Raw genomic sequence first — 26297 nt, 5'->3', positions numbered from 1 at the left:
CCGTAGTTTTGCTCATAGCCGCTTTTGATCGGGCATATTCCTCTTAAAACGTTTGAAGGGACATGTTAAAGATTAGTGTTACCACGCATATAAGTAGTAAACGGTGAGCCGAGATCGATAAGTGCTGCGGCCATCTTGTGTTTACAACTGGTGTATTAGTTACCAGTCCCCTACGAGCTTTACATTTCAGTGAGCCTGACACTTTTGAAGGGGAAAGTAAGTGAAATATCTAAGATCCGTTAGCAGGATTCATAATAAAACAGTTTATAGCAGCCAGCCGGCCAGCCAGATCATAATAAAAGGAAGGCAAGAAAACTAAGGGAAGAGATGGAAAGAGTCTGAAAAGAAAACTGATTTTTTTTAAACAAAAACAAGAATTATATTTCTATAATAAAAATTTGGTTTGTATCTGATCTTAAAATCGGTTTAAAAAGTTGGTAAAAACGTATAGAGCTGAATTTTCGGTACTCTCTGTTACCTTCATCAGAGTTAAAATTGGTTAAGTTTTTGCATAATAAGTTTTTATACGCCGCCGGTCTCTAGGGATGTTCCCAATGTTAATTTAACTTGTGGGAAATGCACATGCTCATTCACACATTACAGTTAAATATAATGTCCTGGATAGAATGTAGCGCTTCTAGGAAAAGGCGTTGTTGCCTATTGTTGACATTTCTTTCTAAAATTTCAACATAATGTGGATGAATGTCATGGTCTGTTGTTTCCGCGTGAAATCTTATTGCGCTTTCGTTATTAGATCTTGTGCCAGGCTTGTGCTCTGCGCCGCGCAAATTCCATGATATTCTGGTCTCTCCCACATAGGCAAAATCACATGTTTTGTATTTGACTTTGCACACAATTTCCTTGATCTGATTTGTGGCGGGGCGGTCTTTTGGTTTCTTAAAGATACTGCCCAGTGTTTTAACATGCTTGAAAGTGGTTCGTTTGCTTTCTCTGCTAAGCACACGTCGAACTAGGCTCTTACCGAAAGTGCTAGAATTTTTTTGGCATTATTTGGCTTCGCAAGCATTTTTTTTTTTACATTTTATCCCAAAAAGCACTGCTAGCATTATTTTGGATTTTCGACTGACTATTTGTTTAATTTTGTGTTAAAAAGCACAATCTGACTTTATTTATGACGCCCAAAGATGCATTAGCCCTCATTTTAGTCAAAGGAGCCGTGGAGGCCTGGGGAATAGGTTTGATACGTCAGTGGTTGCCTTCTAGAAACCCAGTCCATCACACTCGTTCTAAGATGACGCCATCCACGTTGTCATCGAGGAACAATGGAAGTCAGCCAGCCAAGGCAGAGATAGCTCGAGAGCGTACTCTGACATCAAACATTGATCGTTACATTTTATTTTTGACAAATGTAACTGAAAATCTGAAAAAATTAATATTCTATGTTTTAAAAAAATCGGAAAAAAGTGACCATTTTTATGTTACCCACGAGCACTTTTTTTTAAAAAAAAAATAAGCATTATTTTAGCACTTTTTTGGCAAAAAACGAGCACTTCTTTTATGCTTTTTTTTACGAGCACTTTTGGTACAAGCCTACGTCGAACTCTTTCGGAAACACCCTTTATGTTAGGGATTGAAGCGTAACCCCTTGGACTCTCTCGACTTTCTTGGTTTTTTGACTGTATAATTTCTTGAACCTCCTTAGGCACGCATTAAAATCGTCAACGTAGCGGCGCCACCAGCGCGGTTTTACTGGTGCAGAGGCTAAGCCCTTCGTACTTAACAACAGCTATTTCTCATCTGAAGGAACTCAGTACCACCAACGCAGTGAACGCCGAATTAGTCATGGAAGAAGTTGAGGAAAAGGCCTTAGCCTCTGCACCAGTAAATCCGCACTGGTGGCGCCGCTACGTTGACGACTCCAATGCGTGCCTAAAGAGGAAAGCATCAGAGTTTTTCACAGCCATTTGAATTCCATTAACCCTCATATCCAATTCACGATAGAAATGCCAACTACAGGCGCGGAAGGCCAAATCATAGCTTTCCTTGATACTATAACACGGTATCTGCGAGTGGTCAAGTGGAAGTGTATGGCGTGTACAGGAAACCCACGCACACAAAAAAATATCTCGCCTTCGAGTCACATAGTCCCGCGCAAAGCAAACGAGCTGTAGCAAAGACACTAATGGATCGTGCCAGATATCTTCCCTCGAGCTCTGAGCAGAAAAAGAGCAAAAAACAACAAGTAATCGGTGACCTTAAAGTCAACGGATACGCCCAAAGTTTCATCGATCGTTGTCTTGTTTCAGCTCAGAAAACCAGGAAAGTCAAAAGAGTCCAAGGGTTTACGCTTCAATCCCTTACATAAAGGGTGTTTCCGAGAGAGTTCGACGTGTGCTTAGCAGAGAAAGCAAACGAACCACTTTGAAGCCTGTTAAAACACTGGGCAGTATCTTTAAGAAACAAAAAGACCACCCCGCCACAAATCAGATCAAGGGAATTGTGTACAAAGTCAAATGCAAAACATGTGATTTTGCCTATGTGGGAAAGAGCAAAAGATCATGGAATTCGCGCGGCGCAGAGCACAAGCCTGGCACAAGATCTAATAACGAAAGCGCAATAAGATTTCACGCGGAAACAACAGACCATGACATTCATCCACATTATGTTGAAATTCTAGAAAGAAATGTCAACAATAGGCAACAACGCCTTTTCCTAGAAGCGCTACATTCTATCCAGGACATTATATTTAACTGTGTGAATGAGCATGTGCATTTCCCACAAGTTAAATTAGCATTGGGAACATCCCTAGAGACCGGCGGCGTATAAAAACTTATTATGCAAAAACTGAACCAATTTTAACTCTGATGAAGGTAACAGAGAGTACCGAAAATTCAGCTCTATACGTTTTACCAACTTTTTAAACCGATTTTAAGATCAGATACAAACCAAATTTTTATTATAGAAATATAATTCTTGTTTTTGTTTAAAAAAAATCAGTTTTCTTTTCAGACTCTTTCCATCTCTTCCCTTAGTTTTCTTGCCTTCCTTTTATTATGATCTGGCTGGCCGGCTGGCTGCTATAAACTGTTTTATTATGAATCCTGCTAACGGATCTTAGATATTTCACTTACTTTCCCCTTCAAAAGTGTCAGGCTCACTGAAATGTAAAGCTCGTAGGGGACTGGGAACTAATACACCAGTTGTAAACACAAGATGGCCGCAGCATTTACGTATCGATCTCGGCTCACCGTTTACTACTTATATGCGTGGTAACACTAATCTTTAACATGTCCCTGCAAACGTTTTAAGAGGAATATGCCCGATCAAAAGCGGCTATGAGCAAAACTACGGTCAGCGATGCAAAGAACTTCCACGCTTCTTTTATCAGTTCAGTTGAATGTCCACTTTTGGAAACGCGGAAAACAATAGCGTGACGTAACAACATGGCGGTTGTCAAGTCTTCCCGAGTGGACTCCACTTGAATTCTATATTTGCCTTTTTTCAAGTATTCCTGGGGTGCATTTCCTGCCAGTTGGTAACACAACACAAAGAAAGCATTGAAGAAGCGTTATGCGTGACAATTGTGTAAAATCACGGCGGATTGTGCGCGTAGGTGAGGATTTACTTTCGATGCGTATGTTTGTTTTGGTTGTCTTTTGGGTCGTTTCTTCAGCTTTAATCCAGTGTATCTCTTGTGAAAAATTTTTGTGAGTCTTGAAAAAATTCAGAGACGTTCTACAGTTATTCTAGTTGCTCTAAGCGAAATCTGAGCGATGGGCCGCAATTTGGGTGGATGGGCCGCGATTTTTGCTGGAAGCCATCGTCTACGCAAAATGAGACTGCTTATAACTCATCTGTTTGGGCTTCTTTTCGTTCGCTTTAGTCGATGACTTGATGGATAACTGACGTCAAAGAACATCTTAAATATATCCAGGATCGCCAAAGATTATTTACTGGACGTGTTTAAAGACACAACAAGGACTACAGGATGCAAGCTTTGTTTTCTTTCTGGTTTCAGTGGACCGGAGGTCGACGCGCTGAAACGCGCAAAAGCACATTGACGCGCAAATGTACATTGAAATGTATTAAAAGGAAGGTTATCTGGCGAAAGCAACTAAGCATGGACTCGCCTGAAGCGAAGGAAATTATTTTCTCGATTCGCTTCAATTTCTTGATAACCTGAAATTAGAGAAACAGAAAGAACATGGAAGGAATGAGAACCCTGGCGAGCTGCTACATTGTGATTGCGCCATGCCAGGGAAGGCGAAGGAGACTTCAATGTATATATGTTCATTTCAGTGTAGTCAACTTAATTCTAACCAGCTAGAAGTTCTGACGGTCTTTTTGATATGTTTATAAGGAGCTCCAAATGCCATGATGTTTTCAATTGATTGAGCTAGCCTTCGAATTGAGGTCATCGGTTTGTTTGATTTCCTGGCCAGTTATTTTGTGATGCAGAGTTTGACACCTTTGGATGCCAATTTGTTGATGAAATATATGTTAGAAAGGTTTGTTGTGACTAATTTTTTATTGCAAGATAAAACTCAGTACAGCTCAGTACAGCTCACTTTATGTTTTCACTGCAAGACCAGCAGATTATGAGCTGCCGTTTCTTATATTTTTATTGTGTTACCAAGCCAGGCTGATTTACAGCAATATAATGTCACGGTAATGTGTCGCTTCCTTCGACGCGTGATCTAATTTCTTGACTCAGTTGCGCCAAATATTCGTGTGGCTTTTACGAAACGATTTATTTTTTCGTTAAATTAATAGAAAACAAGTTATAAGTTTAACGCAAACACTTATGCTAACCTTCGAGTAGCATTAATTTCTTAGACCGGTCAGTTCTGGCACGATACCAAATGTAAATGTTTTCATGTCAGTTTGCGAGGTCGCATTTAATTTTTGAATTCTAGACGCCGCTAAGCTAATGCCCGGGATGCTAAGTTCCTTAATCAATGTGACGTGGCGTAAATTATGAGAGTATATCTTATTTGAAAAGCGGAGTTCATAGCTCAGTTCTTTTAATTTACTTAAAACCAAGTGATTAGTGTTGATTTGCATAGCGCGCGACAGAAAAGGATTTAAAATACAAGCGCTCGTCTCCGCTTTACTTATTCCTGGCCAAGAGAGGTCAATGGCATATTTTTTTCTTTCTTAAAGCTGTGAATTTCCATTTAGTTAATAGAACGAAGCTTGTTTCATTCAAATTCGACTTCTGCACACTTCGCTTTTCTAGATTTCGATCGACAGATTCAGCACTCGCATCATGTGACTCCAAATTCGAGCAGTGATTGGATAACTGTTTGTTTTGATCTGCGGATCAAAACATTTCCAAAAGTGGACATTCAACTGAACTGTTTATACATATGTTGCGATCGATGTGACAGTCACGCTACTAAGATGTATCTGGTTCGCCGGGAACGTGTACAAACCTACAGCTGGAGGAAAAAGCTATTAATTCTGAGGATACCTAGAATTCAGAGATGACTGTAAAAGCTGAAACAGACATTCTAAAGCCAGGTAAGAGAGCTTTATTAAAGGGTTATAGTATGCGAATTTATCAGAAGAATTTGTCACGACGAAGATGTTCGTTACCTATACATTTTGAAAATTTCCTGGATTTTAAGCGGTTGTCAGCTTTGAAGTGCTGACAAATTTTATTCTTGTTTTCAAGAAAGGGTCATTTATAGATTCTGTTCATGCAATTAAGTAGTCTCGAGCAGGTGCCACATTTTCAAAATTTGCCTTCAAAGTTGGGCTATTTCCTTGTTTCGTTCAAAGCTGGATTAGGCGGGTCGGAAATCTTGTTTTGTCCTATGAAGAAACAAGAATGAATCATAATTGAAACATTGCTTAATAAACTACAATGATGATTATATAGTTTACAAAAAGAACTGGATCTTGTAAGCGAATATTTATTTTTTGAGAGCAATTGTAATATGTGCTATTTTAACCGTTTCGGAAGGCGGGTAATTGCTCTGGATCGGACCAAACTTCGATAGATCCTAAAAAACATAAAGTAGAATTTTTAATCAAATGAAAACCCATTTTATTAATTAACTAGGTAAAGGCTTTAAAATCCCAGCAAATGAGACAATTCGAATTCTTGAACCAAAATCGATGGTCGGAAATAAACGAGACGCCCTCTTAATAGGTTTAAAAGCCCGTGAAGATGGTCTCTGAGAAGGATGATGATCCAAAAGGTTTTTCGAGTGTCAGAGAAAATTATTTGGACATTTGGGTCGAAATTCGAAGCAAAACATTGAGGTAAATGATCTTTCATGTTGCTTCGCACGTGTTTCGGTCTGTTCGCGTATGAACATATGTTCGTCAAAATGCGACTAAATGCTCTTCGGATCACCGTTTTTACATTGAAAATCTCGCCTATATCATAAATTGTGTGCCTTTCATGGTTTTTTCGAAATGTAAAGCTCAAATACTTTGGTAAAAACCTGTTTTGAAGCGATTTTGTCAATGTTAGAAGGAACGCGTAACTTAAGCTTTGACCAGCCGTTGCCACGGTTACTGAGATGTAATCCATGTGTTTACGCAGGAAAAATAATTCGTAGTTAATTCCAAATTCGGTCGATTTTTATCAGGTTTTCAGGATAGTTTTCATCTTCAGTAGAACAAGGAAAATGTTCTCTTAGACCTGAGAATTTGTACAATAGAGCGTTTCTGCACTACAGTCGAACCCCTATTAAGCGGCGACCCATTAAGCGGCCAACCCCTATTAAGCGGCCAGTTACTAAAGACCCGAAAATATTGTCAGTAAAATACTGTAAATATAACCCCTTTTAAGCGGCCACCCCTATTAAGCGGCCGCGGCCACATTTCTGCCGCCCCGATGAGCGTTCTTCTATTGTTTTTACCTCTATTTAGCGGCCAATAAGAATGTAATATACGATATTTAAATTAATTTTCAACAATCTCAGACCGTGACGGCCGATAAAATCATTCAAACACAGGTTTATTGTCGTCTTCCTGTGATTCCGTTATTCCTTTTCACCTTATTTTGTATTGAAATAATGTTACCTTTTAAAAATACCTTATGCTAATTTCTGACAAACCCCTATTAAGCGGCCAACCTCTATTAAGCGGCCAGTTGGGGTTCAACTGTATTTCAGTTTTGCTAAAATTGTGTGACCTATTTTTACTAATTTCCTGTAATTGAATTATTTTCTTTTTTGAGACGTGATAAGTTTTTATGAAGCAGATGTGTTTTTCTTAGAAAGCAAATTTTCTGTCCTTTCAAATGAGATATTGAAACCTTCACTGCTGTAAATACCTTTTGAATTATTAAATGAAACGTGCAGCATGGTCATTTTGTGTATTTTTATGCGACAAGAAGGGAAACGTCCAAAGAATTGCAATATTTTAGCTCCCCAGCTAATTTCGTTGATGTGTACAGGCAACTTTGTTGGTTATAAATGGTAGCTCATATACTATTCCCTGTTAACTAATCGAAACGCAAGAATTGCGAAGTACCATTGCTAGTTTTTAATAAAATATAGTATACTATATACTAACTCACTATATATTATAATATACTACATTCACACAGCAGTAATGCTTAATGGTATATAACCGAGTGCACTCCGCAATTTAACTGACTCAAACAGGAACGTGGGATTTTTTTCAGCTCGCATGAGGGTTTTTTTTATATAAGGGAATGCATGTATATCAGAGTTAGAGTACGAGTAGCGTATTTTAGAGGAAGGTAAAGTATGTATTTTAGAGTAGGGCAAGGTTAGTATATTAAAAATTAAGGGCAATATACTATTTTGATTGGTTGAAAAATAAACCACAAAACAAAGGCTTAGCGGCAACAGTGTTTTATTTTCTGTGCTTGGCATTCGGTTCTTTTCTTCATAGATGTAGTTGCTAACATGGAATAGAACGGGTTATACCAGATTAAATTTTTGACGTTTCTTCATACCACGCATGCGATACCGGCGAAATCAAAAGTGTCGCGCAAAAATATTGATTTCTGATTGGTTATTTAAAGTGCTTTCACAGTAGGTGACTTAATGCAGTGACAGGTCACAGCGCGCGTAGCAGCGGTAAAACCATGTGTTTTAAAAATTACCTGATAAACGCCCTAAAATTTTAGGGCCCTTAGCGGGGTGTTAAATGGATACGAGGCGTTTATTAGATTATTTACGGTATCCTTACTTCCCTTTTTTCATGTGTGTACGTATTGCGATTTTGTCGCTGCTACACGCACGCGTCCCTTTCATAGAGAGCAGTGGGGTTCAATTAGAACTAATCAATAAAACAAGTCTTAGCTCTGTGAATGCATTGCTGTGTATATTTTCCCACAAGCACCTCATCTACGTAACACATTGCACTCATGATCATTTGCGACGGTCTAATGCTTTAAAAGTCACTTTTTGAAAACCGTTTAAGGGCACCGGTCTTCATGCCTCGATCGAAAAGCTTCGCTCCCGAAGACGCTCCGTCGGCCTTCGTCTCACGGAAGGCCGCGGTCGGAACAGTCAGCGGTCGATATATTTCAAAACAGAATGACGCTCGAAACGATCGCATCGGTTGTGTTGACTTTTGAAGCATTAGACCTTCGCAAATGAGTGCATTTTGTTTCGTTGTAGATGAGGTGCCTCATGGGAAAATATACGCAGGAATGGATTTAAAGGAGGTAAGAGGCGCTTTTGAGTAGTTTTAATGAACTGAACCTCAATCCCAGCTTGGTATAATTTTGTCGTTTCGATGTCTCTGCGTCAGTCCCACCCCCCCCCCCCCCTCGCGTATAGGAACATTAAAGGAGTAACGTAAGATACGTTGATGTGTAATTGATCAAGTAACTTTATTTATGCACATATGCTACGTCAATCCACTGTAGGCAAAAATATGGCAACTGATACATTTACCCAGAATTCTTAGCGCAAGAAAAATCTAAGAAAACTTACAAAAATACACAAATAAGTTTTAAAAGCTTCAAAACTGGCATATGCAATGTTGTTAGTTCACGGACAAAGGTACGCAAGGTATTATGGTAAAATAGACAGCAGCCATCTTTTTTTCTGACGGTGGATTCACAAGGCGCAAAATTCAGAGTGTTTCATTTCAGCGTCTTGTTTTTCAGTTCTGATAACGGAAGCATTGCTAAAACGACATCGTTGTTCCATCTTTTAGGTTCGGTCGACTTCTTTGAACTTCAGTTAAAGGTATATAATGGATCTAAAGAGAAAAAAACGAAAGCGTATTAAAGGTCAATATGACTGTCTCCGAGGGAAACAATGAATTTTACATTGAGATTCTCAGGGAACAAAATTAACTGGTTTCCCATTTTTATCAGCAATTACTATAATAGAGCACTGAGATAGTTGACAGCCATCTTTGGCTACGGATGGCTATGAGAAGACTGTCCACAGCCCTCTATTTTTTCGTGTTTTTCGATCGATGAGCACGCGGTGAGAACGGCGAGAGAACTGGACGCCAGCGCAAAACGGAAGAAGCAGGAGGGTGGGGGGAGGGGGGGGGGGCGGTGAGCGAAAGAATATTTTTCCTTCGCTCGCTTCCCGACCCCCTCCCCCGCGCGCTCGCGCTTCGCGCTAACTTCGTCTGCTTTTTTGCGTTGAAAAATCGAGAGGCTGTGGACAGTCTAGGCTATGAGGGAAATGAATTACAAATTGAAAAATTGAGGCTTCACTTTTCAAGTTGTTTCCGCGCGCCTTAAAAAAATCGATATTTGTAGCCGAAATTTGATATCTATCCACAAAAAAGGTTTTATTTTCCTTTAGATTGTTTAAAGATTTTTTTATGGGTTACGTTGCCCACTATTAATTTAGAACAATTATTTAGACCAAAAACCTACGAAATCCCCGTGACGAAGCTCCTTGGCGTTTCTCACCTGTCACGTCTCTTGCAAGCGAACACGACGACAATGATAATGATAACCAGCAATAAAACACCGCCCAAACAAGCTCCTATGAAAATAGCAAGCGTTGGTTTGGATCCTTCTGTTTCCGTAGTTGCGATGCTGGTAGAAGAGAAGTCTTTAAAATAAGGAAAAAAGTACAGTAAATCAAATAATACTATTGACAAACAAACCTGAAACTAAAAATGCGTTTCGAACTTGTCGTGTTTTAAAATAAGGTTTCTTGTTAAGCTTTTCCCAAACATTAAGGCAACAAATATTTCTGTGAAAGTTGATTGCTTGAGGCGAACACAGTTAAAATCTTGTTATCTGTGTAATTCTCAGATATTGCAGATTCTGCATTTCTTTCTTGACATCAATGGTACCAGTTTCCAATTTTATAAACTGAAATGCTCAATACCTTATTGCATTCTATTTCTGGAAAAAAGCAAATCTGAAAGAAAAGGGGTTTCTATCCACTTTCCATTGTTCCCGGTAAAAGAAATCCTCAAAACTCCGCAAATATTCATCGTAAAAGTCAATATAGTAATATCTCGTCAGTAAAAATACACAAACATTGTAATAAAAATTGAAATTATGTGGATAGTCCCCCGAAAATAACTTACACCCTAACCAACAAGAAACTAAATTCTCGAACAGCTTCTTGGAGAAGTAGGTGCACAAATAATTTTCAGGGCAGAGAGTAAGTTTAAAACAGGCTTATTTTTCACATGGCTCGTTTTCCTTTGTTCTTCCAGGCTGATTATATTGAATAAACCCCGCTAATTAGCAACTGTCTGAAAACCTGGTGGCGGCTTTGATTGTAACAGGGGAGAGCGGGGCTGATATCTAATATTCCCTTCTAGCAAAGCCACAAGCCTCGCATTACAAACAAAACACAATTTTACTGTAATAACGTTATGATTTATTTTACCTTGACTGTTGTTACATTTTAAATACTACTGAGCAATTGCTTAATTGAAAACACGAGAAATGCGTTCCGGTCCTCATGCCTCGACGTTTGCTCTTTTTCAGAATTCCGTTGCAGTTCAATCCGTTCGGTTGCTAAAACACTCCAAACATTCAAACACCAAAAGGTTACCTTTTTTTAGTGTTCTTCGGGATCCTTTCACTGTTCCTGGCCAGCAGCTCTTTAAATTGTCATCTTCGACGATAATATCTCTAGCCTCTTCGACGTTTTCCTCCCATTTGTTTCCGCCTGGTTAAAGCTAAACAATCCTTCTGTCGCCTCATAAGTGCTAAACTGAGCGTTTTCGCAGTCCTCTTCGAGATTCTTTGAGGATAGCAATTTCTCCAAGTTATTGCCTGGATTTGTCGCAAAATAAAAACTCTCCTTCACAGAATCGCTCACCTCTGCCAACTTTGCAGTTAAGTGGTGAAAAATGTGGTTACAAAGTTGTCGGAACTATCAGGCAATTACAAAATCCCAATGCGTACTTTCGGAATCTTTAATCTATTGTTAAACTTGTTTGGCAAGCATATTGATTGTTTTGGTCGGCGTATCAAAAACGAAAAAATAACCTGTTTATTATAAAATTTAACAATGTGGAAACCCCAGTGCGTCTTTTCGGAACCTTTTTCCTGTTGTTAAGTGTGTGTCGGGAAAAACGTTTCAGCGCATTTCAGCGCACCTACATCAAAACAACAAAGAAAAAATCTTTCTTATTGTTTGAGCCACTGTTGATACCTCGCCCATGTGAAAAATAAGCCGGTTATTTTTAAGCACCTCGGCGATATGTGATTTATTCACCGAGGGCTGCGCCCTCGGTGAATAAATCACATATCCCCTCGTTGCCTAAAAATAACCCTTACTTAATACAAGTGGGTTTTGCTTCTATCCCCAGATGGACGTACATTTTTTATCGAACTATGATCATACTTTGGCAAGTGAAATCTTGTCCACTCCAAGTTCCATTGTGTTGACATCTTCTTACTTGAGAACCAGACCCTATATAGCCATTATTACACGACAACTGACAGACTGTATCATAATACATTGTTGCATTCCCTGGGCATCCGCGTCTTGTTCCATTGGACGGTGCAGCTAACGCTGGACACGTGATCACTACAATGTAAAATCGAAACAAAGCCATCCTGTCAGAAATTCTATTTGCAAAAATGGTATCCTTAAGTGGAGAATAGCTAAAAAACTGTTCGGTGTGGAGACATAAATAACATTTTAACTACGTTTCCAGTTTAGATTCGCATGTGGGAATTGTGTTATTCCACATCCGAAGGTGTCAGTTACCAGGAGCAACGCACGTGCCTGTTTATATACGAGCCATTTAAACGACAACTGATCGTACAGGAATAGTTACATTCTGGGCCATAATGATTATCACAACTGCTCATGCGCCGTGGACCGCTTAAAATTAGAGACAACGACGTGCATTTAATTGAAAAGAACAATTTCCTTATATGCTTTCTCCTACACAAATCTGATGTATGGATCAAAAGCAATCTGAAACGAGCATAATTTTGCTTGGGAAGCTATATTGACTATTTTTACTTAATATCTGTTGATGAAAAAAGGGTAATGAATGGATAATTCAGGCAGTAATTTAACGGTTTTTTGTCACGGTAAAGAAAAAGGTTTCTGTTCTGCACTTGAGACATTAGATACAAGTTTCCGCAAGCGAAAGCCTTACGACAGTCCTTCGACACGACTAAGAACCATTTACACACGCGCGCGTCTGTCGTAAGGATGTGGTAGGTTGATTCACACGACGCGATTCGCGTTGAAGTCATGGCGTAAGCCTGACGCATGCGATAATGTTAGGCAAAATCGTACCATTTAATTCGGTACGGTTTATCGCATACACCAAATTGCAGAAACGTTGACCCTGTGATATTTGTAAGCTTAAAAAGATTCCATTTTTTATAATCAAAATGTTTTCTTTGTTTGAAAGGTTTAGGGCCATGATTTGTACAACCTGTCTTATAACAATGTTCATTCTGTCACTAGCCTGCGTAGCAGGCGCCTGTGTAGGTTTGGGCGCGCCTTTCGCGTTTCCCAAAAGCGCGCTCAAAAACTACACAGGCACCTGCTACTTAGGCTATTCTGTCACAAAAAACGATTACTTTTTCCGAAATCTTGGTTAAGATATTCATGGGTTATGCTTTTCATGGGTCAACGTTTCTTTAATCAGGTGTAATGTTAAAGATCGTACTTTGGCAAGTGAAATCCTGTCCACTCCAAGTTCCATTGTGTTGACATCTTCTTACTTGAGAACCAGACCCAATATAGCCATTATTACACGAGAACTAACAGACTGTATCATCATACATTGTTTCATTCCCTGGGCATCCAAGCCTTGTTCCATTAGACGGTGCAGGCAACGCTGGACACACTGCAATGTGAGGCGTGAAATAATGAACATATTAAAAAAGACTGATTCTCATTAAATCGCCCAGATCGTTTCTATCGCCTCTGTAACTTAAAAGGTTTTCGTGCGATCAGGGCGATTAAATGGGAATCAGCCTTAAGAAAGTATTGAAAATTACCAATTGCTTGCTTTTAAGGGTGAGGCTGTGGTAGCAAAAATGTGATCGCTTGAATTGCCCGTGTTCTATCCTTCTTGCTTCTCTTTCTCTTTTTCGCCGTAAAACTGCAATAACAAAGAAGATAGGAGGCCACGAGTTTTGCTCTTTCATTGAAGGATGCTATTGTGTTGGATTTATGGCTAAAATGATTGTTTCTCGTAGGTCTTCGCAAATACCAGGCGATCGGGACGATCATATGAGAACACCCGATCGCTTCCAAACTCGTCGATCGACTACGATCGTGCACGTGTCAATATTTGAAACGATTGATGCGATAGAAACGGTCGGGGCGATTATATGAGAACCATCCTTTAATAAACTAAAAGTTATGCTATTTACAGTACACTCGTGAGCCACTGAAACGTCGGAAAAGTCTACTGAAAGGCAATATTCAAAGAACTGGTCAGAATGGAAGCATATAAATTCAAGTGCACACCTGAAAACTGCCGGGAACTGTCATAAGCTACGAGTCCGTTGGGGTCAGTGTTGGGGTCAACATTACCCAAAACTGCTCCACTGGTATCAAAGGCACTGAATTTGTAAATCCTTTTCGTTTCCGAATCAGTGACGAATAAAAATGGAGAGAAGAAAGTCACTCCAATAAAGCGGAGACCGTTTTGTTGAAAGAGTATCTTTCTGTTGTTGCCATGGTAATCAACGCACTCTACTCTGTCCGTTCCTGCGTCAACCCAAAAGACAAGTCTGTTTCGTCTGTCAAGGTCGATCCCATTTGGCGACAGAAGATTGGACGTTACTATAGCAACGCGTTGCGAGCCTGATAAAGTGGCTCTCTCTATCTTTGGGTTTTGTCCCGAGTCCGTCCAGAACATTAATCTGTTGAGTGAGAGAATATCGCACCAGCTAGTCACAAGGGCAAGAGACGTGCTGTGTTTAAATTAAACGACTTCTTCAATTGAACACCATGTTAGTTTTGCACCATAAACTGCCGCCTTAACTATGTTAAGACCGAGTCTAACCCTTGTTCACAGGGTTTTCTTTTACTAAGAAGACAACTAGGTATCAATCTGGTAGTAAATTCGATTTCTTGCCCTTATCTGTAGTTCTAGCCAAATATTTAAAAGGGGCTAAGTCACTTTATTTTAGGTAATTCTATTTTTTTTTCGTTCATTAAGAGCTCAAAAAATTCAAAGTGGCAGAGCACCAGTCTTAAATGGGCAAAATCACCGCCACATAACAAACAAGGATGAATTTTAAGCACTTTAATGACACTTTTATACAAATTGTGATAGACTTGAAAAAAGTCGCCGGGCCGACTGACGTTTTTCAAGTTTACCCGAACACAATCCGTTTTAATCTTCACGAATTTTGCCCATCCATGCCGCTTTTTGGCTTTTCTGTGTTTCTTTTGTGTTGTTCTACAGTTTTAAGCCGTTATTGTGATGTTTCAGTTAATTCTATGACCAGTTGGTCAGTGCCGAAATTTCCTAAAATTGCGTGACATAGCCCCGTAAAATCCACGCGTATCCTTATTCACCCTTACAGTTGTACAGTTACAGTTGTGTAAACTCTACTGGAATGACATTGCACAGGATTTGGCTCATTTTCTTTACCCAGTAGAACGTGTTTTATTTAAATTATAAATTTTCAGTTTTAAAAGAGTTATATAAGAACCAGTTTAAAGGTATAGACTAAGACAGGTTGTTGCATAAACGGGGTATAAACGGACATTTTAGCCTAACAAGTTCTTAAATTATAGGTTCTAAATATAATGTAAGTTTTTACTGTATTCCGCTCGTCTCAAAACTACCAACTGTTTCGCAAGTTATAAGATCATAGTATCTTGGCCTTTCTCCCTTCCCACCCCTCCCCTCCACTTCCCCCGGGATGTAGAGAATTTAACCATTTGCCATATTGCCTCAGCCATAATTTGTTTCTGGCTACGGCCCAGTCCCCCAGCTGCTCAGTTCTGTTTAAATCATTTCCACATGAAAGAGTACGGGACATTCCCTTTTTTGTCCGCACCACCCCCCCCCTCCCCCCTTAGCCTGCGTTGCAGCTATACCGGGATTTAGTTCGTCAAGCAGGCTACCCCCACCCCCTGCTAAGGAAGGAGGGTTTTTGCAAAGGGGGGATTAAATATTTTCTTCAAAGAAGCCGACAAAATTTGGACCCTTCGGAATTTTTTTTTAAAGGTGCCGACAAACAATCAACTCTTCGGATTTCATTTTCATTTTTCAAAGGGCGTGGATGCGGATTCGAGGATTAGGATTCCTGCCATCCTCAGGGTGGTGTGGATAAAAATGGAACGTCCCTTAAAAGGACTGTGTCACGAATTTTAGCCAAATTTTGGCATAGGAAAAGACAATCAAATTCGGTGAAATATAAAAAAAAAATAACCTCTTTAAACAGTAAAGGAACATTTCTATCAATAACACAGCAAATACAAAAGAACGTACGGATGGCCTAAAGTGACGAAGATTGAAACGGATTGCGATATGTGTTTTTAAAATATTGTTGGGCTGAACAGTTTTCAAAGTTGGTCTCGTTTGCTTGTAACTTTAAATTATAACGCCCGGGAGACACATTTGGTTGCAATAAAGCTATGGCTTTGTTATTTAGATCCATAGAAGAAATTTCTTTGCAAACATCATGTTTCATAGAAAGTATTTGGCAAAGCTTAATAAAATAAACCTAATTCAGCCGTGACAGTCCCTTTAAGTGAAAAACGGGTATGAATATAAGGTACTGGTTATAAACTTACCCGTTGTTAGGATCAAGAGCAATTCCACTTGGCTTATCAAGGCTCGAAGAGATCAGAATGCGAGTGTTATTCCCCTCTAAGTCTGATACGGATATCGTATCACTGCCGTCATCAGTCCAGTACAACTGAAATGACCTCCATTCTACTGCCAGTCCGTTGCATTCTAGTGTATTACTGTGATGGAGTACTGTGGATTTTAATAGGCCATGAACAAATAATAAGCAATTATTGGATAAGGTTGAGCATGATATCGGGAATTATCAAAATCGAGGTCGGCTGAGGCAGATAACACAGACACGAGGTTTTGATAATTCACGATATCATGCGAAAACCGAATTCAATAATTGTTTTATTATACGTTTTCAAACAATTTGCCATCAATTTTTCTAGCGCCTGCGCCAAACATTGGCCAAAGCGGTTTTATCTTGTGGCTTCAGGTTCTTTTCCCTCAAATAATCATTCAGAATTTTTACACTTGTTTTTGTTGTTCTCTTGGTGTTTTTAGAATCTTTGTTCTCGATCAAAACTTTCAACTCCTCTTTGGAAACGGAGGCGAATCGCTCAGCCATATTTTCAAAAGTTTGACAGCACTACACGCACGGACAAGGGGCTTGGAAACTAGGCGGACTTTGAATTCGACATGATAACCCAATATCTGCTGCAGATACTGGGTTATCATGTCAAGTTCACATGCTACTGTATATTGACTAAATGCTCTCGAGCAATCACGTGTTTCAAAGTAATTCTAATGTATAATAATAACTATGGGACCTCTACTTTCTCTTTTCAAACAATACATTATAAAAATAGTTTAAAATTATTAAAAATTATTTTAGTGTCCCCTCATGTAGCCTAACAGCTAAAGACTATGACACTTTAATACAGTTCATTCATTCATTCATTCATTCATTCATTAAGAGAAAAATTTACACACAAGGAAGTTAAAAAGAGCTATGAATTTGAGAATTACCTAACAACAGTTAAAAACCCAGCGCACAGAATAAGCCTGACAAAGCTTAGATTAGGATGTCATACATTACGAATACAGACTGGAAAATATGAAAATAAAGGAGCATCAATCCCAGTAGAGCAAAGAACATGCTTGGTATGTAAACAAAATTGCGTAGAAGACGAAAAGCATTTTTTGATGTGTTGCCAGGGATTTACAACCATAAGACATGAATTATGTTCTCACATTTCTAAGGTTGATGTAAGGTACATATATTTAAGTGAGAACGAGAGGATTAAGTTCCTACTTAGAGCTGACAATAAACATACATCAAAAGTAGTAGGTAAATATATACATTCAATGTTTCAAAAAAGGAAAGAGCTTCTTAACTTACAAGCACAATGAACATTATAATTTATTTAATTTTTACATATATTGACATTATGAATTGTATAAGAATCAAATTTTTGTTATTTCTTAAATGTATTAGTAAATGTTAAAACCTTTGTTGTAAACAGACCAATACCTCCCTTTGGAGAGTAAGGCGCAATAAAGATATACTATTACTATTACTATTCATTCATTCATTCATTCATTTTATTCCGTTTGGAAAACTATTCCAACAGATCTAAAAAACTGCCTTCAGACACTTCCTTTTCAAAAATGTAAACTATACCTTTTTATATATATGATAAATGCAAATGCGGCCTTACACTACTGAAGACCTGAAAAAAAAAAAAATCAGGCTCTGAGCGGGAGTCGAACCCACGACCTTTGCGTTGCCAGTGCAATGCTCTACCACTGAGCTATCAAAGCCACATGAGAGCGGTCGTATATGGGTAATCCCTTTATGGTGGACATGATACTCGGCCCAAGTATATGTCCACGCTCATATACGACCGCTCTCATGTGGCTTTGATAGCTCAGTGGTAGAGCATTGCCCTGGCAACGCAAAGGTCGTGGGTTCGACTCCCGCTCAAAGCCTGAAATTTTTTTTTCAGGTCTTCAGTAGTGTAAGGCCGCATTTGCATTTATCATATATATATTTCACTGCTACTGCTGGACACACATTCATTTATACCTTTTTAACACCCAGTCCTACTCTTCTGTATACTCTGCTTATATTCTGCATATAGCTTACCTACGATTTACCATCCTTTAACACGTTTATTGTTTGTATACTTTTGACATTCACTTTGTACTTTTTTATTGTTTCTTGTAATAGATATGCCTTGTCTGTTTCTTGAACGTGTCTGTGACCAACATGTTAGCCTATGCTTCTTTGGTCACTGAGCACATTTTATTTTGGCTCTTTATTGTCATATTTTCTATATTTTAATTGATGTTCTTTCTGTAAATAGTGTAATAATGTATGTTTTCTGTAAAAAGTGTAAAATAAAATAAAAAAAATCTGAAAAATCTAAACCTGTGATATTTAATCCGTCGATGTTAGCTCTCTTGATGGTTCGTCTCCAATATTCACTCCAAAATATGTAGCCCAGGCTGAAGTGGATGTCTATGGCGAGGGCTTTTCGTAAATTCGAGATGATTGGATAACTTGTAACGTTGTTGTAATCTAAAGCTGCTATATCTTTTCGGGTTGAGATCAAAAGACAAGGAGAGTTGCACGGGACATCCAAAGCTGAACAGATAGAAGAAATTAAAAAAGAATCAATTTAGTATGGGGAACGACCTGTATTTTTGTCAAAGACATTTTGATCCAAGGTGACGATTGATACATTTTATAATCCATTTGATAATTTAATATTCAAATTACGTAAGAACATAAAAAGTTCGGTTCGGCCAAGCCGTTTTTCCCGCCTGATTTGGACGGGAATTTTGACTATGAGCTATTTTGGAACAGCTTTTGTTCAGACGCCAAACTCTTCCGTGCTGATCCCAATGATCTTGTTGAAAGCAGTTGAATTCAGAAAGCGCAGGATGCGTCGTGGAGAGTGTTTACCATCAAACGAATAAGTAACGGCCGCAGAACGGCTAATAAAATTCGACGACCGAATCAAGCTTACTTTTTTTAATTTGGGTCGGTCCAAATTCGAAATTAAGTTCGGCTCATGAAAAGTTCGGCTTCAGCTGAACCGGGCCTTCAGCTCAACTCCGTAGCCAGACTTTAACGACTGAGGCACAATAGCAAAATGTCTGAATTCGCCAGCCGCAAGGGGCCAAATTTCGAAATCTAGAAGGCCCGGAAATGCTATTTTAATCGCAATATCAAAAAAGAGACACTTCTTGAATATTTCAAACTTATTAGTTATGCATAGCCTCTTACAGGAACATGAGAAATAATAATATATTCAAGATTTTGACCGAGTCAAAGGTCTCGGTTCGCCTATTAGTTTATCTTACTTGCTATGAACATGGCCTTTATATAGCCATTCAAAAAATAGATTGACTAAGCAAAGGTAATAAACATGAATGAAGTATAACATACCTTCGACGAGGCAAAGCGAGACGCACAATACAAGAAATGACTTCATGGCTACTGCTTTATCCTAAAAACACAATTTCCAGTGCTGGCAAACCGGCCGAACCATATGCGCTGATAGTTCTTGTGTAGCAAAGCGAGACAATAGTTACTTAAGTTGATAAATGGTAATTACCAGACAGGGAGCATTCCTTTAGCACCAGGCGCGAGCTTAGCTGCCTCGCCCATGGAGGGGGGGGGGGGGGGGGGGGGGCACTCCCATATATGAGCTATATAGGTATGTGCCGCTGTGAACGGTATGGTCTTCAAGCAGTTTAGTCTGGGATAGGGTATAGAAATCAGCGACTTTTGGTCTACAATAGGGTATCATTTGGCGGACAACTTATCAGTTAAGTATGAGGAATAAGTCCAGAATAGAAATAGAAACTCGGAAGAGAAAGAGGCGTTCTTAAACGTAAATAAAAGCATCCCGGCAACATTGTTGACAACATAAATAGTGATACTGTTCTGAAGTCTCTGAAAACGGCACGTCAGGGACAGGGTAGGGATTTTCGGTGTTTAGTCTAGTAAAGGGTTGCGAAATCACCAGAACAGGGTCTAGGATAGGGTAAGAGTGTCATAGTCCCAGCGGCACACCCCCCGCCAGAAATATATAGAGTCCCCCCCCCCCCCCCCCCCCCACCGGGTAGGCAGCTGGCACGCGAGTAACACCTTCACCCTAACCTGCGACCAGGCGTTCTTATTTTATTTTTTTTTTTTCTGAAAGGGAGAGGGGGAAAAGAACGCCAGATACATTTATCTAACCGGCCGAAATTTAAATAAGCTAAGGTGCGGTCGAACTGTCAAACCACTCTCTTTGTAGTTGGCGGCAAAAACGGGACTCGGATTTCCACTAGGCGTTAAAAACATCTGCATAATATTTGTATTTGTACAGCCAGGTATTAAAACTGTTTATTGCTTATTTTTGACCGCTTAAGCCGTCATGATCAGTTTGTCGTCTATGTTTTCTGTTTTAACTTAGTTACTGTTTCAGGTCTTCAAGAGATCCGGCACCACTCATCGGTCTGTCGCTGTGATATTGCATATTTTCATTAAATCAGAGCCGTTTCACGACGGATAGCATCGTGTCATTTTATTTTGTAAACATCCAACACCTCTGAACGTGCGGGGATAACATCGGGCACGTGACAGCTGAATGAGAAATAAATTAAATCAATGGTTTGCGTGACCGTCACAGCGTGTTGTCGTCACGCACCTTTGTTCAGCGCAGTGATCTGGCTACAAATCTCCACACAGTTGTTTTGTAGAATTCAGGAAATTACTTTCGTTCAAAGGACTTTGATGTATTAGGGCATTTTAACTGGTTGAAAACACTGAACAGTCTTTTTTTCATTGATCATTAGTTCCAAAGGTAAAATAAATTATTTTTATCCCCGGTGGGGGGGGGGGGGTGGGGTGGTGGAGGTACTCCCAAAAATTGCCTATACGGGGAGGCTCCGCCCAAACACAAGGCTCAGAGGAGTCAAATTTGTCCGCACTTCAAGCTTTCTACGGTGCATGCAAATTCAACGATCTTCTAAAGTCTTCTAAGCGATCTTGTAAGCTTACGTGATCCAGCGCCCTCATGGCATATCTGTTAGCAGAGTGTCTGGCGATATCGTATCCTGACAATAGCCGCCTGGTGGATGTCGCTTGAGGGCACGATATGTAATCATATATCGTATGTGGGACGATTAAATAGAGGATAGCAAAGGGAGTGTCGTGATCCCATTTCACACACAAATTTTAACCAAATTCACGTATACTTGAAAAAGCTGAATTCACGAATCACGCGTCTTTTCTAGCTATTTTCACGCGTCACAGACTAATTTTTGCCCTTTTCACGTGTCACGTATAAACCCTTTGCTACCCTCTAAATACAGAGGGCCACACAACGTTAGGAAGACTATGGCACTATGGCACAATTCTTTGCCAGATCTAACGTAGCTTGGAGATGCATGTACTAGAACTCCCTCGAGGTGTATAAAACAGTAATTTTAAATGCACGCCTAGTACGACGACACTTTGTATTGGACAATTTATAATTGGCCGATATTTCGACTAGTCAACTAGTCTAATTCTACAGGGCCAGAGCTGTACAAGACTAGTTGACTAGTCGAAATATCGGCCAAATAAATTGTCCAATATAAAGTGTCGTCGTACTAGCCGTGTAATGACAATCCATCACATGAAGGCACTGAATCACGATTGCTTTGCACGGTAGGAATTTTGAAAATGGCATCAAGACTTCCTGTTTTGGGCATACGTCATGTTCTTTTGGTATATGAAAGGGGTACCTTTTCTCAGTAAAAGGTATAAGAAAGGGGTGCCTTTTCTGTCAAAATGGGATATAAAAGGGTAAGGGGTTGGACCTTGGGAGTATAAGTGGAAAATTTTGCATGTGCCTCGTAGTGACGTTAAGGTTACAGAACAGGTTTGCGGGTGCGTTCCGCAAAATTATTCTCACGGGCGCGTAATTTTAATAAAAATACCTACGCCTGTATATCATTTTAAAGCTTATTGAACCAAGAATGACATGCAAACAATTTTAACTCGAGAAATCAAATATTGATGGCGCTTTGATCTGTTAAGTGCAAATAAAGCGATGTTTATAACGCGCAAACTCGTCGGATTTTGACCATAAGATAAAAATAATAACTCAATGACACTCAGCAGATGTTTGTCTTCCAAAGTGTGTCGGGGATTCAAAATAAGTTATTTTTAATATATAGATTTAGGCACACCTAAAAGCGGAGCTCCCCATTTATTTAATTTTCACTGGAGCTTACAATGTTTTCATTCTAGTGAATAAGCGGCCAAAGTACTAATGTTTATGGCGGTTTATAGGTGCAAGACAAATTTAAATAGCTCACGGTTAAACTGAATGTCAGCAGTACGACAAAAATAATAATCTTAAAGCGGGGCAAAATCATTACTCATGGCACGAAAAATTACTTTAGAGTACAGTAAATTATCTGCTTTCTAGCAATAGAAAACAGTTTCGCGATCCTGTTATAGTTTCGCAGCAGTTTAGTAGACTCCACAATATCTATTACATTGATATAGGATATATTCAACGTGAATCATAGAGTCTGTCGGATTAGCTCAATCGGTAAGGTGCCGGTCTGCCGATCGGGAGGTCGCGAGTTCAAAACCCCAGAGAGTCAAGTTTTTTTTTTTTTTGTTGTTGTTGTTGTTTTTTGTTTCTACCCCGTTGCAATAAAATGGTTTGTTTATTATATCAACCCGATTTAGCTTTCGAATGCTCCTTTATGTACGATGCTGGCTTTACAGATAGACACGAAAGTCATCGATCGATTATGGCTCTCAATGTCCACTTTTTTGGCGGTCGATTACTTTCTACACGTAATTTTCAGCCACATTTTGTTTCATTGCTTCTTGTTTTTCTTTTCAAACCTCTTTAAATTTTACAGGCCGCCTTTATACGGCCGCCTTTATACGGCCTTCTTGCTTCACTATTTCTACCTCGGGGGTGGAAGCGGAATTGGTAGGAATCATGAATCTTTGTGTTTAAAACTTGGGAATCATGAATAACGGAGATGGCTAAAAGAATCATGAATAACAAATGATACTTCCATCGATATTGGAGGCTTGTGAATATAAAATGTAACAAAAATTAAACTTAACAAATAAATTCCAGAAATGGCCTGAAATCGCATTTTTGAGCATGTAATTTTCAAAATTTTCTGGGGGAGCATACCCTTAGACCTCTATAGGAAAACAATGGAAACACGAATGTACCCCACCCTTGGCTTCACAGCTTCAACCTTTACTTACTTTATCGTGTTCAAGTATGTTACACAGTGAATATTTATAAATAATGTGACTGAAAATATTTTACATCGATTTCCTACATACTTCCCGTCTGAGGAGTCTCCATTTGGAAAAGGAGACTCTGCTAGCAGGGAACCGGAAATGCGCAAGCGAATGGAAAACAACAGAAACTGGTAACACGTTATTTTGAAAACCGGATGAAAAGAATAAAAAAATGAATCATGAATTATTGAGGTAAAACAAGACAGGAATCATGAATATCCAAAGTCCAATGATTCCGCTTCCACCCCCGATTCTACCATCAAACTATGGCGGCCATGTTGCGCGACTCCGTACGTACGTACGCGCCCGCGAACCATGCCGCTATCCATGTTGACCATGAAAACTCATTTCGATAGTGTTCCTTCTTTCATGCGTATGGGGCTCTGCTCTGCGGCCCTTCGGGCCGCTGTAGTGCTCCGCTATAAACGTTCAAAGTCAGCGCGGGCCTCAAAAGCCCCCCCCCCCGGTCTGAATAGGGTTAAAAACCAATCAAAATAACTTGTGTTCCTTTACGAGGCACTAGTACACGCGTGGTACAACGACGGAAACGTCGGAAAAATTATAACCACGTATAACGTCATACAATATTCCACAACATCAGCAGATGAATTCATGGAGAAACGAACCGAATACCAATCACAAAAGTAAACTAAAATAACCAGTGACGGTGAGCATTTGGTTTGTGGTTTATTTTCCATCAATTTAAAAAAAGTGCCGAAAAACCATTTATTCTGAAAAGCTCCCACATTCCACATTACTTTTTTAACAGCTTTAAATCAGTTATATAGCTGTATCAGTTACACAGCTTTAAATCAGTTATATAGCGGAGTATATGCGGGTATATATACCATAACATACTCGAATCACGCTAAAATTAAGTTCTGCGTAAATTATCGCACTGTTCGACTAAATATCACAAAGTTAAACTTCAAGTTTCCTACAGTCGTAAACTTATATAATTATCTCGACTTGGATATAATAACCAAGCTGTTGCAGACATCAGAATATTAGCATGTTATGGGTTTGAAAATAAACTGCCTTCCACCAAGCTATATATGACCAGCAACACTGAAATCACCTTAAATTTGCTTTACTAACATTTTCTACGCCATAAGACAAGATCCCTCAGCACACATGTACAGTATAAACACTTCAATACTTTTCCGACTAATAACCAAGGCATTGTCTCCCTGTATTGGGGGGAGGGGGGAGGGGCAGGGGGACATGCTGCTTGATAGGGTATGGTTTACAGGGTTTTCTGTCTTGAATAGGGTCAACTGACATTGCCCGGTAACCCAAGCAAGATCTTCAGATACTCGGGATAACTTGTACTTGCAACGGTCGAATTTTGTCTTAAATAGGGTTCGACCAAACCCCACCGGTCTACCCCATCCCTCTTCCGGAATTGTGTTTAATCACTTAAATTACCTTCTGTTAACTAATCGTCAACAGTTCAAGGCTGTTTGTATAAAACGTAAAAAAAAAAAAAACTGAACAGTAAAGACCATGTTACACGAGACAATTTCCTTGCAACCTCCAACGCATTGAAGACAACTAGAAACATTGCAAGTTGCAGAGGGCGAGTCACACGTTCCCGCTAGAAATTGTGTTGCAAGTTGTGCTTGACATCACACGCAGTAACCTGCCTCGTCACATCAGTTGCGAAAAGTAGAAGATAATTTTACCTTTCTTACTTGCGTCACAATATTTTGTTGCCTTTACAGGTTACAAAAATAGGGTTCCACACAAGGAATCTGTTTTTTTGGAATTGGAAAACCAACGTTTGTTGCGTTGTAAGTTGTAAGACTGAATGGCCCGATTTATACTAGAGACGGATGATCCGTCCGGACGAACTTGCATTTTAATTAGGCGAGCATTTTTTAGTTCGTGCGATAATTCGTCTGTGTATAAATACGGGCAAACAGATGGATTATCGGTCCAGACCAACTATCTTCATAATTCGTCTGCCAAGACGAATTATGAAATTAATTAAAATGCAAGTTCGTCCGGACGGATCATCCGTCTCTAGTATAAATCGGGCCAATGTTGCACGGCAGGTGACATGGCCTTAACTTAAATTAAAGGGAAAGTGTCACGAGAAATGCTCTAAGTTTTTGTGAAAACTGTTCCAGAATTATAAGGGTGCACTCACTGACCAACAAAACAACTTTGAAACAACAAAAGAAAGGAATAAATTCCAGCATTCTCCAAGATGTGAATAAACCGTACGTAATCAGTGGTTTTTAAGTGATTTTGTTATTCAATTAACACTGTCAAACTTGAAAACGTCAGCCTGACTTTTTCAAGTTTTAGGCCACTTTTTTTACCTATCCGTCCGTAACCACACCACTACTTAAAAATGTTCGTGACAATTACCACAAAGCCAGGCCACAATTATTGAATTTCCAATTCACTGTGATGATCATTTATCACTTTCACTGTTTGACTTTGTTTCGCTAAAATCATATTTACTTCGGCTCTACATTTACTTTTCAGTTACAAAGAAGTAACAAAATAAAGAAATAAGAAATAAATAAAATCACTTGGTTTGTTGGTTTCCATTTTAGCAGAAAAGAATAAAAAAAAGTCATTTTATCCCCGGACTTACAAGCAAACGCAAACTCCCACCGGGTGGGGTGGGGATGGAACCTCTCTCCAGGGATTTTGCTCTATTAAGGCACAGCTTAAGCTCCAAGTCCTATTATGGTGTTTTCAAGTAGCATTAATGTGACACTGACCCTTTAATTGCTCTCAGCTCTTATGTTAAAACACAAATAATACATACATGAACAGCGGAAACCCATGATTTCTCAAAACCCCTAAAAAACAAAAGATAAAACTTTTTGGTTTGAGTAAATTTAAAAATTTACTCGAACACCCTAACTGCACCACTAGTTTACCG

At 39.3% G+C, this 26297-nt stretch overlaps 2 protein-coding genes across 2 annotated transcripts in view; both read right to left on the bottom strand.

The window, feature by feature from the left end:
- Positions 1–8812: 8812 nt before the first annotated feature.
- LOC144667305 (E-selectin-like) overlaps positions 8813–26297 on the bottom strand; it is a 32510-nt gene continuing 15025 nt past the window's right edge. The window contains exons 2-4 of the mRNA XM_078528696.1: positions 11742–11927; positions 9836–9980; positions 8813–9162 (exon numbers count right to left, since the gene is read on the bottom strand). Of these exons, the coding sequence (XP_078384822.1) occupies positions 9144–9162; positions 9836–9980; positions 11742–11927 (350 nt within the window). The 3' untranslated portion in view covers positions 8813–9143. The remainder of the gene's footprint in view (positions 9163–9835; positions 9981–11741; positions 11928–26297) is intronic.
- On the bottom strand, positions 13076–19739 carry LOC144629123 (low-density lipoprotein receptor-related protein 5-like). Its single transcript, XM_078487319.1, has 5 exons — positions 19526–19739; positions 18503–18718; positions 16128–16314; positions 13842–14239; positions 13076–13212 (listed from the first exon to the last, which is right to left on the bottom strand). The coding sequence occupies exons 1-5, from the start codon at positions 19569–19571 to the stop codon at positions 13127–13129; spliced, it is 933 nt and encodes a 310-aa protein (XP_078343445.1). The 5' UTR covers positions 19572–19739; the 3' UTR covers positions 13076–13126.

This window comes from Oculina patagonica, chromosome 10 (genome assembly GCF_052425735.1).
Source record: "Oculina patagonica isolate OP01 chromosome 10, crgOcupat, whole genome shotgun sequence".
Taxonomy (NCBI): Eukaryota; Metazoa; Cnidaria; class Anthozoa; order Scleractinia; family Oculinidae; genus Oculina; species Oculina patagonica.
The sequence above is the reverse complement of the archived record's forward strand: the minus strand, read 5'-3'. Positions and strand labels throughout refer to the sequence as shown.